The following is a 16,291-nucleotide window of genomic DNA, read 5'->3' as shown; positions in this document are numbered from 1 at the left end:
GCTTGATGTTCGCATAACTCGCTTGTCGATCCTGAGCAGTCTTAATCCGCTGTTTGATCACAAGAACTTTGTCCATGGCCTGCTGAATCAATTCTGGACCCTCGACCTGTCGTTCTCTGACTTCCTCCCAGAACAGAGGAGTACGACAACGTCGACCATACAATGCTTCAAACGGAGACATACCAATACTCCTATGAAAACTGTTGTTGTATGCAAACTCTATCAGTGGCAGATGATCCTGCCAAGCTGGCCCGAAATCCATCACACAAGATCTCAACATATCCTCAAGAGTACGAATAGTCCTCTCTGACTGACCGTCAGTCTCTGGGTGATATGCAGTACTCAAACTCAAGGTAGTGCCCAAAGCTTGCTGAAAGCTGCCCCAAAATCTAGATGTAAATCGAGGATCTCTGTCACTAACGATACTCACGGGCACACCATGAAACCGTACAATTTCCTGAATGTACAACCGTGCCATCCGATCGAAAGTGAAATCTCTGTTATACGGAAGAAAATGGGCAGACTTAGTAAGTCGATCCACTACCACCCAGATAGCATCTCTATTCCCCACAGACATAGGCAAGTGAGTCACGAAGTCCATCGTGATATGCTCCCACTTCCACTCCGGAATAGGAAGATTCTGTAACAAACCTCCGGGTCGTCGATACTCAGCCTTCACCTGCTGACAGACTAGGCACTTGGAGACATACTGATAAACATTACGTTTCATACCCTTCCACCAAAATCGAGTCCTCAAATCCTTATACATCTTGTTGCTCCCCGGATGAACACTCAACTTGCTACGATGAGCCTGGGACAAAATCTCCTCCCTCAAAGTGTCATCTTCCGGTACAACAACACGACCAGATAAGCACAAAAGACCCTCGGACTGATAGTGGAATCCAGAAGTATTATCTCTATCAGCCAACCGAGTTAATTTCTAAACCTTAGAACTATACATTTGAGCATCTCTAATCCGAGAATACAAAACTGGCTCGGACAAAATAGTAGCTATACGGATACTCTCTGTTCCCTTCCGATGCTTACAATTGAATCCCATCGAACAGAAATCCTGAATAATCCCAGATACAGCACAAGTCTGAAGAGCAGATAATCTCACCTTGCGACTAAGAGCATCGGCCGTGAGATTCGCAGATCCTGGATGATACTTGATCTCACAATCGTAATCTTTGAGTAGATCCATCCAACGACGCTGACGCATGTTCAACTCAGCCTGAGTGAACAGATACTTCAAACTCTTATGATCGGTGAAAATCTCAAATCGCTCACCATACAGATAATGGCGCCAGATTTTCAAAGCAAAAACGATCGCTGCTAATTCCAGATCATGAACAGGATAGTTTTCCTCATGAGGCTTTAACTGTCTCGACGCATAAGCAATCACATGCTCATTCTGCATCAGAACACACCCTAGTCCCTGTAAAGAGGCATCGGTGTAAACACTGAAACCACCAGATCCAGACGGTAAAGCCAAAACAGGCGCAGATGTCAAACGTCTGCGAAGTTCCAAGAAACTCTCTTCGCACTCTGATGTCCATTCAAATGAAACATCTTTCCGAGTGAGCTGAGTGAGTGGCTTAGCAATCTGAGAGAAGTTGACAATGAAACGGCGATAATACCCAGCCAATCCCAGAAAACTGCGGATCTCGGCTACTGTCGTCGGACGCGACCAGTTCAATACCGCTTCCACCTTATTCGGGTCAACTGAAACTCCCTTGCTAGAAATGACATGACCAAGGAATACAACCTTGTCAATCCAAAACTCACATTTACTCAACTTCGCATAAAGCTGATTCTCGCGAAGTGTCTGTAAAATAATCCTTAAGTGTTGTGTGTGTTCTTGCTGATCATGCGAATAGATTAAGATATCATCTATAAACACTACAACATACTTATCCAAGAATTCCCGAAAAACCCGATTCATCAGATCCATAAAAACTGCTGGTGCATTCGTCACCCCAAAAGGCATAACCAGAAACTCATAATGCCCATACCGGGTCCTGAATGCAGTCTTCGATATATCTCCCTGATGAACCCGAAGCTGATGATAACCAGACCTTAAATCAATCTTGGAATACACAGAGGTACCTTGCAGTTGATCAAATAAATCATCAATCCGTGGCAACGGATACTTATTCTTTATCGTCGCACGATTCAACTGCCGATAATCTATGCAGAGCCGCATAGAACCATCCTTCTTTTTGACAAAAAGAACTGGTGCTCCCCACGGGGACACACTGGGTCGAATATACCCCTTGTCAAGAAGATCCTGCAACTGCTGTTTCAATTCTTGCATCTCCGATGGAGCTAAATGATAAGGAGCTCTAGAGATTGGTGCCGTGCCTGGCACTAAATCAATGCCAAAATCTACTTCCCGAACGGGAGGAAAACCAGGAATCTCCTCGGGAAAAACATCCGGAAAATCGCAAACCACTGGAATGTCACTGATACCGACACTATCTGCGGACGAATCAATAGCATAGATAAGGTAGCCTTCCCCGCCCGACTCTAAAGCACGACAGGCTTTCAGAGCAGAAACCACAGGCATCGGGGGTCGCGCTCCCTCTCCATAGAAAAACCAACTGTCGCCCTCAACTGGACGAAACTGCACAAACTTCTGATAACAGTCCACAGTAGCTCTAAACACAGTCAGCACATCTATTCCCAGAATGCAATCAAAATCCTCCATCACAAGAATCATCAAATTAGCAGTTAAAACATTACCCTCAAACTCTAGAGGACAACCCAAAACTAGACGTTTAGCTAGCACCGAATGACCCATCGGCGTGGAAACAGATACCACAACGTCCAAAGAAGTGAAAGGTAACTTATGACGCTTAGCAAATCTCGCAGATATGAATGAATGTGATGCACCAGTATCAATGAGAACGTAAGCAGGTAATCCACATAATAAAAACACACCTGCGATAACTCTCTCGTTCTCCTCAGCCGCCTGATCCTGGTTAAGAGCAAAGACTTGCCCTTGAGTACGCGGTCGAAGGTTAGAACCCTGAGTAGACTGTCCCTGCTGTGGCCTCTGATGAACTGAAGCCTGAGAACCAGATCCTGATCCTCCGCCCGTCTGTGGACAATCTCTCTTCATGTGGCCCATCTCACCGCACTTGTAACAAGCACCCGCAACCTTGCGACAACGCTCCGTCGGATGATCCTTCCCGCAGTGCTGACACGGGCCCTTCTTCTTCCCAAAATGGTGAATTCCCCCAGATCCAGAGGAAGAAGAAGTAGTTCCAGCCTTCTTGAATGCTTGGGCGCGGGGACCCAAAGAACTATTAGGACGAGCAGACTGCATGGCTCGACCTCTCAGCAAACTGCCCTCAGCCTGGCGACAACGATTCACAAGGCCCTCATACGATGTCGGATCATTGCAGACAACAACCCAATCATAAATCTCCTGATTGAGGCCCTGAAGAAAATGGTTATACTTGGCACTAGCATTGTCACTGACATGCGGAACATACGGAAGCAACTCAAAGAACTTCTGCTGATACTCATCAACAGACAAACTTCCCTGCTTCAGATTGATCAACTCAATCGCCTTGGTCTGCAGAAGAGCTGGCGGAAAGTAAAGCAGCATGAAAGCGGCTCGGAAATCGGCCCAAAGAACTCGACCCTGTCGCTGAACTATCGGTGCAGAGGTAGACCTCCACCACTTACGCGCACCACCCTCCAGCAAGAAATCAAGGGTATCAATCTGCTGCTCCGCCGAGCACTGAAAAGTCTTGAAGCAGCTCTCCATCCTCTCAAGCCAGTTCTCCGCAACATCCGGGGTCTCACCGCCTGAAAGAGGTTTCGGCCCCATCTGCAAGAACCGATGCATACTAAAACTCCGAGGCTCATCACGATGGTGTTGACGACATTCTCGATGCTCTCGACGACGCTCCCGATCGTCGCGGTCTCCCCAGCGTCCAACGCTGCCATGACTACTAGCATCGTCGTCAAAACCAAACCATCCCTTAGTTACAAAAGTTACCAGAGATTAAACCCAAAAGAACAGTTCTAAATCCCAAAATCTTAATGCATGCTCTGATACCATAAATGTAGTGACCCGTTCCAGAATCACCTACTAATCAGAACTTAAGCATGCAAAATTAACATTTAAAACTGAATCAGATAAACAGCGGAAAAACAGTAATACAACCCAATCGAATCTGTAAGTACAAAATACTTAAACAACCAGATCGAACTAAATACCAAGAACAAATACCAACAACTACAGGTCAACCTCTGCCAGCTCCCTGTCCACTCCCTCCTGGACCGTCCAACCTGAGACCTGCCCCATCGAATAGGGTGTCCAAAACAGAGATAAACCGAGGACGTGAGCATAAAACGCTCAGCACCGAAAGCATGAGTATACAAGACTATGACATGCATGTATGCAAAATGTACTGGATACCAGGATCTGGGTATATCGAAATACTGCTCAGGTAATGACGTCAAGGTATGTAGCACTCTGCGCCGTCGCACCAGGAGGTGGCTCCCATACCAAAATAAACCTGTGGATATACCGGTGACCTGACCACCGTCGGCCAACGAGGTCCAACCATCCACAACAAACGAGGGCTGAGCACCCTCTCAACAGGCTATCTCAAAAATAGTCAGGCTCAACATGATTATGCAAATGCCGCATAATAAACCATGCATCATATGACAGATAATAATGCAACATATAAACATGCAACACATAGTAAAGCATACTCAATCCTGCTATCTCGGATAGTACTTTCGTACCTCAAATCAGTAGATCCTAGCAATCAGCCCTAGAATCAAGCCTGCGTCCGTAGTCAGCCCACTGATGCCGCTAGCTCCCAACTAGAGCACAGCTCCAATACAAGACTAGTAGCTCCCCGCTAGTGCCTAAACCTCGGGAAAAGACTAGAAACCCATCAGAAACGACTAAAACGCTCTGGAACACTCGGAATTGGCGAGTAACAAATGAAGCCTCGCGCCTCTATTTATAGACAACGATCGGACGATCCGATCCACTTCGGACGATCCGATCCACTGTACACTTCGTACCTTCCGAACCCTTATCGGACGATCCGAACTCTGTATGTCTTCCACGTGTCCAGCCACCTGTCTTCGGACGATCCGAACCCTGATCGGACGATCCGAACCCTGCATGTCTTCCACGTGTCCAGCCACCTGTCTTCGGACGATCCGAACCCTGATCGGACGATCCGAACCCTCTTCAGACGATCCGAACCCGGTTCGGTCCTTCCGATCCCAACGAAATATAATTAATCCAATAATTAACTCAAATTAGGCATCGGGATACTACAACATTGCTGAGTTTATTTCTAAATGTCTTGTCTGCTAGCAAGTGAAAGCCGAGAGAATGAAACCTGGAGGATTGCTCCATAGTCTTGAAATCCCGAAATGGAATTGGGAACATATTGCTATAGATTTTGTGACTCATTTACCTCGTTCGTCCAAGGGCTGTGATGCTATTTGGGTCATTATTGATCGTCTTTCGAAATCTGCACATTTTATTCCGTATGAGCGGACTTATCCTTATAAGAGAATGGCCCGTTTATATATTGAGAATGTTGTGAGACTGCACGGTGAGCCAGTCTCGGTTGTATCTGATCGTGATCCCAGATTTGCTTCTAAATTCTGGGGTAGTTTTCAGGAAGCGATATGTACGCGTTTGGCTATGAGTACTGCTTATCATCCTCAAACTGATGGCCAAACTCAGCGTACGATTCAGACTTTAGAGGATATGTTGCGTGCTGTTGTGATGGATTTCAGAATGGGATGGCAAGATGCCTTACCATTGGTTGAATTTTCTTATAATAATAGCTTTCAGATGAGTATCGGTATGGCACCGTTTGAAGCTCTATATGGGAGACGATGTAGATCACTATTATTCTGGGATGAGATTGGTGAGAGACAATTGACTGGACCTGAAATGATGCAGGAAATGAACGATAAGGTTCAGTTGATTCGGCAGCGGATGAAAGCTGCTCAGGATCGTCAAACGAGTTATGCGAATAAACGAAGACGACCCTTGGAATTCCAGAAAGGTGACAAAGTGTTTTTGAATATATCTCCCTTTAGAGGCACTGTTCGATTTGGCATGTGAGGGAAGTTATCTCCTCGTTATGTTGGTCCATACGAGATTCTCGATCGAGTTGGTGATCTTGCGTATTGATTGGTATTGCCACCAGCTCTATCTGCTATTCATGATGTGTTTCATGTTTCTATGTTGAGGAAATATGAACCTGATCCATCACATGTGCTTGCGCCTGATGAGGTTGAACTGGATCCTTCTCTTTCCTATGTTGAACAACCTGTTCGCATTATGGATCGAAAGGAAAAGATATTGCGTAATAAATCGATTCCGTTGGTTCGAGTATAATGGACACGACATGGGGTGGAGGAGTCAACGTGGGAATTAGAGAGCAAAATGCGAGATTCGTATCCGCATTTGTTTGATTCTATGACATATGTTCCATTGTATTCGATGTATTCTGATCCGTTTACTGATTTTTTTTAGCTTTGATATGTACTATAACTGGTGACATATATATGTTTGCCATTGTTATGTTTATAGAGATGTTTGAGATTTCGAGGACGAAATCTTTTAAGAGGGGGAGAAATGTGAGACCCCGAGACTAAAATAGCTTTGATGGCATTTTGGTAAATAAGTTGAAAAATATTCAATTTATTTTGATGGCATTTTCGTAGATAAGTTGAAAAATAATGAATTAATTTTAAAGAATAAAATATGACATATCTTGGTCATATGAAGTCCAAATGGTTTGAGATTTGGATATAACGTAGAAAACTCAAAGATACAGAAGTTTCATGTTTTGAGTTTTGGAAAATTGGATCGTTTGACTGGTCCAAAGACGTATACTGGCGATAAAATTTTAAATAGTATATATTATATTATATTATATTATAATTTTATTAATATAATATAATTTTATTAATATAATATAATATAATATTAAAAAAATAAAAAAAATAGATAAATATGAGAAAGAACGAATTAATTCTCAAGTTGCAGAGAGAGAAATCGGAGGGAGAGAGGAGAGAATCGAGATAAGATTTTCATTTTTCTTTTTGATCGTGCGACTTATCGGTTTATCCAATCGACGAACCGACTTCAGATCTAGGATCGTTGACACGAGGTCTTCGATTTGAGGTATAAATTTCATATTTTTGGTGATGTTTGAAATTTGTCGATTTTTGGAATAAATCCGATAAATTGTTAAATCATACTGGAATTGAAGATTGTTGAGTAGTGTATAATTTTAACGAAGAAGAGATGATTATAGTGATGTTATTTTGAATTATTCTCAATTTATTATAATTAGAGAATTTTAATCATTTGATTGAGATTGAAGAATTATTTGTCGGTTATATATGTGGTAGAATAATCGGCAAGAAACTTGTATTCGAAGTCGAAATGGAATTATATTATGATTTCGATTTGATATAAAATTTCAAAGTTTCAAAAGATATTTGAAACTTATATTGTTGATGTTATTGATTGAAATGAATATGTTATTGATGTAGATAGATTATTATATTGGTATCTTCAAGCTACATCAACTGGAACGAAGAATTGAGGTATGTTGCGACCGGGTAACATACGACAGGTATCTGTATTATATGATATATGATTGGATTGATTGGATTTGAATACGTGTCTATATGCCTATTTGTTGATTTGATGTGGCATACATGACATTATGATTGGAATATCGATGTATAAAATAAATGTTTTGTTAACACACATCATTTTATGCATACATCGATACATGACATGCACGTTGAGCTATGATCCTTGGATACCTTGCCGGGGTTTGTGAACACAATTGCTATGCCGGTATTATATGACCCGTAAAGCATACACAATTGTGGCCCCATATGATTGGATATGAGATGTGGGATTTGATAGCGCTTTGCCGACGCTATCATACGTGTATTCCCATATCGACCGGTGTGCCAGCTCGAGCATGGATTTGATTTGATAGCGATTCGATTGATTCTGACATGTGCTCAGTGGATGGTCATTTGACCTGATACCTCCACGACATACATGCATTGCATGCCATATATCATTGTTTAGATATCTGTGGTATATATGATTGGTTGTTCCATACGGAGCTTTGCTCACCCCCAAGGGGGGCTGTTGTTGTCTTTGTGTGTGGACAAGGGCGGGTACTCCAGGATATCAGGAGACCGGAGATGGTACTTCTGGTGGGAGCCACGGCTTGGGCTGAGGTTTATATTTGTTCCCAGTATATATGTATACGTATCTATATACCGGGGTATTTCCCGAGGATATGAGATGTTTGTATGTGATTGGTTGTGACTACGTGTGGGCATGATTATGACGTGAGATGAGATACTATTTTTAGTATTAAAATAAAATGACTTGGGCTCATTGTAAAGAAAATTTAAACTCGTTTTCCGCTGTGATTAATTAACCCTAATCAGATTGCATGGTAATAACGATTAGGAGCTAAGGGCCCCACAGGTTCCTAGTAGAGATTCTCTTAGAGTTGAAATTATGACAAAAGCCCATAGTACCCCCTATTTCTATACACCTCGGAAGTACAAAGATGCACAAGGACTTGCAACTGTTATATTGGTGGCCGAGTATGAAACGAGATATTATGTGCTTCGTATCTAAATTCTTGACATGTCAACAAGTGAAGACGGAGCATCAAAGACCAGCAAGAATGCTCCGACCACTCCCCATCCCCGAGTTAAAATGGGATAACATCACGATGGACTTCGTTGTAGGTTTACCAAAGATGGAAAAAGAATCCAATTTCATTTGGGTAATAGTGGATCGTCTTACTAAGTCAGCACATTTCCTATCAATGAAGACGACTTTCTCCATGACGCAGTATGCAGAGCTATATATCTGAGAGATAGTCAAACTGCATGGAATTCAAGTTTCCATAGTGTCGGACAGAGATAGACGATTCACTTCATCTTTCTGGATGAGTTTACATGCAGCCTTGGAGACCAAGCTACTATTCAACACATCATTTCATCCACAAACAAATGGTCAGTCTGAGAGAGTCATACAGATTCTAAAGGATCTACTCCGAGCTTGCGTGATCGATTTCCAAGGGAGTTGGAAACCGAAGCTAATTCCAATAGATTTCACCTATAACAGTAGTTATCAGTCATCATAGGAATGGCTACATACAAGGAACTCTATGGAAGGAAATGTAGATCACTCATTCATTGGGATGAAGTAGGAGAAAGAGCTACGATGGGTCCTGAAATTGTTCAGCACACAACGGATTTAGTCGCTAAGATCCGAGACAAGATGAAGACTGCTCAGAGCCGACAGAAGACCTACACTAATAAAAGAAGACAAGATCTCGAGTTTGTAAGAGGTGACCATGAATTTTTAAAAATAGCACCGATGAATGGTGTAATGAGATTGGTCAAGAAAGGAAAACTCAGTTCGAGATTCATCGGACCATTTGAGATACTCAACATATTGGGAGCATTAGCATATCGAGGGGCGTTGCCACCTAATCTCGCAGGGGTTCACAATGTCTTCCACGTATCAATGCTCCGCAAGTACATGTCGAATCTCATACATGTACTAAATTTTGAGCCACTGCGTCTTAAACCAAACCTGTCTTATGAGGAGAGGCCTACTCAAATTTCGGGCAGACAATAGAGAAGTCTGCGGAACAATGTGATAAAAATGGTCAAAGTCAAATGGCTGAACCACTCGAATGAAGAAGCCACTTGGGAGAGTGAGACTGAGATAAAGAGTCCCTATCCGGAGTTGTTCGGTAAGTCATGATTTCGAGGACGAAATTTTATTTAAGGGGGGATGATTTGAAACGTCCAAAAATCAGTCAACGTAAACCGTATGCATGCAAATTATTTAAATTGATCATTTATTTTATTTAATTGATTTTAAATGCTTAAATGATATTTGTTATATGATTAAATGTTTAAATTGCATGATTTCATGAAATTAAGAATTTTGTCCGGATATTCGATATTAGGCTGGGGAAAGGAGACCATGGACGACCAAGATGAAAATATTTTTTGATAATTATTTGATGAGTCGAGCCTTATTTTATCCGAGAAGCCGATTTTAGTCAAATGAAGGATTTTCGTGGAACTGAAAGTTATTATTTTTTAAAACGATTTTTGTAAACTTTTATTTTATATTCAAATGGATATTATTTGGCCTAATTTAACTAGGATTAATGGGCCTAATTATTTTCAAAACTAGAGTCCTAAAAACTCTAAAATCTAAACTCTTTTATCAACAAAAATACTAAATTATAAAACTATAACCCTAGGCTTTTAAAGACTCACTTTGACCGAAAATTACACTCACCACACACACAATTTTCGAAAATTTTGAGAGCAAAATTCAAGGTGGTTCGTCGCCCGTTCGCGCCTCTTCGTAACCCAAATTGACGATTGAATATTCGAACATTCTAAACGTAAAGGCACGCTTCCAAACTTTTTTTTGCACCATTCAAATCATATTATGCATGATTTATGTTTTATAGCATGAAAAATGTATATTTTTCAAAGATTTGCGTTTCTATGCATGTATGAGTCGTGTTATATGATATAGCGGACTCGCTGCCTATATTAGACATTTAAGGGATAGAAAAAGGGTCATATATGGACACAAAGAAGGCTGGATAGTAGCTATAAGGACTCGCGCTTGGGACTAGCTAAAACCTAGGGTTTCCTTGCATGGTATGGGTTATAGTGATCGGTTTTTGTGATGGCTGGACAGGAGCTCGTTCAGGCGGGGTCGTTACCTCGTGAGGGCTGCATCCTAGGTCTAGGGAGAGTCCTAGAATGGCTGGACTCATCGACGCACAAGGACGAAGCAACCGCGGTCGTGAAAGGACTTTAGGGCTCGGTTGGGCACTGCTAGGTTGTAGGGTGCGTAGGCTGGTGAGCGTTGGTCCACGCTGGTCAAGGGGTAGTTCAGGTAGGGTCCAGGAGGTTCTGGTCAAGGTCTGGTCCATGGTGGCTTGGGGTTTGGATGTAACGTGGCTCAATTATGGCTTAGCGTTCGGTTTTGGCTAGGGAAAGGGAATGGGCTCGAACCTCAGATCTACGGGGTTCGAATCATGGCTCACGGGGTATTTTAGGGATAAAAATTTTATGTTTCAAATTTGGGAGAAAAATGTTAAATTATGAATTATTTCGGGGTCAAAACGTGTTTTGGTTTTTCTATTAAATCATTTAAATCAAGAAGCTCGAGTTTACGTCTAAGAAAAATATTAAAAGTAAAATTTAATCTTATATGATGTTATGGCATAAGTTCGAGTCAAGAAAAGCAGGAAAAAGTCAAAATTGGGAAGTTTGAGGTTCGGGGGTAAAATGGCCATTTTACGTTTCGGATAGTTCGAAAGGTCTGGCAGTGACCCGAAGATCATAATACATGCTAAATGATATTTGTTTTATGATGAAAATATGTTATCATATATATATACATATATATATATAAAGGTTGTACGATTTTTCCCGAAAAATGATACTTTTAAAGGAAAAATATTTGTCACATCAAAGCTTTAATGGGGGATATCGTGAGGGAAAAGACCTCATTGGGAACCCGTTTATAGGAAAAGGCCCAAAGAGAACCCGACGAACGTATTTCCATATTTGGCCACGGCCCAATGACGAGATTTGCTGATGCCCCGCCCCCAGGTACTTGGTTTAGATAGACTGATCAGTCAACCATGATGATATGTTATATGTTAGTCACTTTCAAGGATAAACTTCATACCAGCTTATTTAATTAAAATGTTATTTTAAAGCTGCATGTGCTTGTATATGTATTATTTGTTACGTATGTTTAGATCGTGTTGAGTTATTACACTCACTAGGTTTGGATTATCGCAGGCGATGATGATTTTGAGGGAGGGGCTGATTCTTGAGTGGATCGGTCCGACTGTACACTCTCGAGGGACCTTTCTTTTCCGCATTAGATTAAGATTTAAAGTTTTAAAGTAAATATTTTGAGGATTAATTATTTAAATATTTTATTTTTTATTTTGAAGTTTCGTCGATGGATTATTGTAAAATTGACATACGATTTTGGTGGTTGACGATTTAAGGATATTGTGCATTTAAGATTTTTAAATATTAGTTTTCATGTTGGAAGGTTTTGAAGTTAGAAGAAAATATTTATATAAAAATATTTCTTAGTATTTATTTAAATTTTAAAGTTAAAAATAATAGACGTCTCAGTGATGCACAGTTATTATTAATTATCATACAATATTGACTTAATGTAACTCTACAGCGAATAATGGTTTAAAATACTTAAAAATTGACCTCGGTGCCTTGAAAATTTTCGGCATGACCTCCATGTAAATATGACATAAAAAAATTTAAAATACATGTAACATAAAAATGGCTCAAGGAAAACATTGTTGTATTCTTAACCAATCACACACAAGTGTCGACTAGGTACAATTCAACAAATCACAAGCAGCAGTTCAAATATAGCTAACAAGCCTCACAACAACCTAAAATCCACCATAACAACTAAAAATTGCCATATATACAAATAAACGAGGCATCTCCTCGATCAATAGACTCCGATATAAAACGGATTAAACTCCAAAATAATAAAAGTGTACTAACTGGGAGACTTCTACACTGAAGACCAAGTAATCATATCTCAATCACGAGCTCCAGAGACAGAATCTCCACCTGATGTTGCAAAACTACTCGGGTGACCTACCATGATGTCCAATAGCAACCACAGTAGCTCTCAATATAAAATACTGATGTTAGGATTCTGATATGACATTTAAAATACAATAACTATAATCATTAATCGTGCATAACATATATAAAATGAATTATGCAATGCATCAAACATGGCTCAATAATAATAGGAGAATGGAAGCCGATAAACAGTACTGTGAGGATCTAGATTTTCGAAGCAAATCACGTAAACAATGAAATCCAAATTTTTAAATCCAAAACTAATATTTAAAGAAACTCGACAATATATGTAAATTTTTCTGCTCAAAAGCTCGGAAAGTAGCTCAAAAAGAAGCCAAGGCAATGCAAAACCATAAGAATTGAGGAAACGTCGCTCGGAAGAGGAACCCTTAGCTCACAAGCTAAAACCATCAGATCAAGGAAGCTCATTGATTATCAGGAGGAAACCCTTAGCTCATAAGCTAAATCCCTCAGCTAAAGGAAGCTCATTGATTATCGGGAGGAAACTCTTAGCTCATAAGCTAAAACCCTCAGCTCAAGGAAGCTCATTGATTGTCGGGAGGAAACCCCTAGCTCATGGGTTTAAACCCTCATCTCAAGGAAGCTAATTGGTGCTTGTCCTAAATAATACAAAATTTCAGCCATGAGAGGAGCTAAAAATAGGACATAATCAATATGTAAGGAGTGACCTTTGAGTCACCAAAGTGATCCTTGGTTTTAGATAAACTTTGACCATTTGGAGACTACTTGGACCATCATTTGTGGCATTTAGAATGCCAATTTTTGCTGCTATATGGTGTGAGGATCTACCATTTTTTCATCTATAAATACCCCATCATGTGTTGAGAAATGACACACCAAAAACTCCCACAAAAATCCTCCAAATTTTGGCCATTCTCAAGCAAGGAAGGAACTGCTGTGCTAGTCCGTTTCAGGTAGAAACTAAGAGATACCCAAGGGGTTCTGCTCAAGAATTTCATCCAAAACCTACTCAATATGGTACCCAATTCACGCCCAAGTATTGTTCTTGTTTGGCCAAGTTTTCATTCAAGAATCAAGCAAGTTTCTAACCACAACTTCAAATTAGTAAGTGGAATTTTGCTATGTATTTCCTTGTAACTTAAACTTTGTATAAGTATTTCATGGCATGCTTATGTGTGTGTCAAAACATTTTTGAAATTTAGCATAATATAATTTAAAATCTCGATCAATGTACAATATGTTCATTCCGGTCTCGAATTTCTATGATTCTGCTGAATCCATTAACAATTCTGATTAGTGATGTTTGATAAATTTGATTCTGTGGTGCACTGTTACGATTTGAGTTGGATATTGATTGACGATTGTAAATTCTGTATGTGTTAGTGTAGGTGCCCGTCGAGCCAAGTGATGGCCGAGTGTTCACCATAAAACTCTATTTATAAGCAATCTTTATTTTAGTAATATTTGATATTATTATTTTGGCACATCTTTATCTGTATACCCATGCTAGTTGCTTAGATAAAGCCCTTGAATATACAAATAGTAGAAAGAATATGAGATGCTCATATGATGAGTATCATGAAACTCATATTTATATTACTGTATATTCTAAACGGTTCCTAGTCGATTCAGCCGCCACTAAGAAGGATATAGGCCGCTCGAGTTCGAGACTAGTATCTGCGATGTGAGTACCATGTTTCATTGGTAGGGGACATTGTGATGTCCGAACATGCAGATAGGTGCTCCTTGTAGAGTGCACTGAACAACCCTCCATAAAAGGACTTTCCAAGTGGTTCTCACTTATCGAGTGGAAATGTCCTAGTTTATGGTTGTACAGAATTAGTCCTTATGACCCGGGACAACATTGAGACTCTATGTGCTAGAATTACACTTTGACTTGTTTACCGACTCTCATGGGGTCATCAGGTGGCAAGGTTGGGTGTTCTGTCGAAACACATAGGAGTCGATGCATTGTAGTCGGGGATTCACCGCTTACCTTCGGGTATTGATATCCTATGTGTTATCATGTGTATGTAGGTTGAAATCTCTGACCAGAGTATGGTGGTAATTATGAAAGGGGTTTCATAGATTACACCATTGATGCAACTACGACATGACGCATAGTATCGATTCATTGACAACTCTCGATATACCAATGGTTGTAGAATCGGTCGGGATATATGAGTTGAAGGGACCGTACTGTACGCTAACCATAATTGAATGGTTCTTGCAGGCACTATCATTTGATACCTAGGGAATCATGTAAGCGATGCTGCTAGGCGTTTAACATGATTGGTTGGGTAGTATCAGACTTGAGTTCTGACATTCTTGTTATCAAGGAGTTGATAAGTAAGAATGGAGCAATTGGGGTATGCTCATATAAGGACATGTTTAGTCCGAATCACATGGAGATGTGAACCCACGGCTAGTTGTATCAATGAACCATTGAGGGCCACACAAGTACTAGCTTTCTAGATCCCGTTGAGAAATAAAATAGTTCAATGTGTTGAACGGCTTATAAAGGAGTTTATAAGCATAAGGAAAATTAGAAGTATGACTTCTATAAAGGAGAAAATTAGTTCAATGTGTTGAACGGCTTATAAATGAGTTTATAAGCGTAAAGAAAAATAGAAGTATGACTTCCATGAGAGAAATGTAAATTTTAATTTATGGAAGTGTTCCTAAATTAAAATTTGGCCAAGTGAATAATGTATTTGAAAATTGTGATTTTCATAAACATTATTATGGACTAAATTAAATTAATTCAAGTGTTGAATTAATTAAACACTAGTGGACCTAGTAGAGTCCAAATAATTAAATTAATTCAAGTGTTGAATTAATTAAATTATATTGAGTCTTGTAGAGCTCAATTTAAATTAATTATTTAACTAGTGAGACTTAGGTAAATTCAAATAATGTTTAATTAGTCTCAAATATGTTTGAGATAATTAAATTTAGTCCATGGTTTTTAATTTTTTAAAAACCATATAATATGCATGCATAGGAGGTGAAAGGTTGGGAGACTACTTTTTGAGTTTTCAAAGCATGGCATGCAACATTTTGGAACAACTTTTCCCACAACTATGTCTAGTCTTCCTTCTCTCCTCCCACATCAACATGGCCGAAATCCTCTCTTCCTTTCTCCACCATTTTTTTGTTCTTCAATTTGTTGGAGAAAACACTATCTTCTCTTTGAAAAATCCTCATATTTTTCTAGTGCAAAATGTGAGGGGATCTACCTAGTTGGTGGTGGGCTTAATTTGAAGTAAAGATTCAAGGACAAGGAGAGTTTGTAGATTTGTCTTGCATTCAAGAGCCAAGATTGTTTACAACTTGGTTGGTGCCATCATCAATCTCTTGAGATTGATAGGTAACGATTTTCTTACACCCTATGTATGACATTTTTGTGTTTTAGTGTATTTGTTGCACAAAATCTTGAGGTGGCCGAAAATTCTTGTCAAAAATTCGATTTTTAAACTTCCGTTGCGCTTCCGGTCACCGTAATCGATCCCCTTTCAGTATGGCCCCGATCAGTGTGTATAAAATTGTGTTCTGGTCTCCA

The 16,291-nt window shown here is 40.0% G+C and overlaps 1 protein-coding gene across 1 annotated transcript; it reads left to right on the top strand.

The window, feature by feature from the left end:
- Positions 1 to 9,205: 9,205 nt before the first annotated feature.
- On the top strand, positions 9,206 to 9,703 carry LOC140815496 (uncharacterized). Its single transcript, XM_073174588.1, has one exon. The coding sequence runs from the start codon at positions 9,206 to 9,208 to the stop codon at positions 9,701 to 9,703; it is 498 nt and encodes a 165-aa protein (XP_073030689.1).
- The last annotated feature ends 6,588 nt before the right edge of the window (positions 9,704 to 16,291 follow it).

This window comes from Primulina eburnea, chromosome 15 (assembly GCF_022965805.1).
Source record: "Primulina eburnea isolate SZY01 chromosome 15, ASM2296580v1, whole genome shotgun sequence".
In the NCBI taxonomy this organism is placed as follows: Eukaryota; Viridiplantae; Streptophyta; class Magnoliopsida; order Lamiales; family Gesneriaceae; genus Primulina; species Primulina eburnea.
The sequence above is the reverse complement of the archived record's forward strand: the minus strand, read 5'-3'. Positions and strand labels throughout refer to the sequence as shown.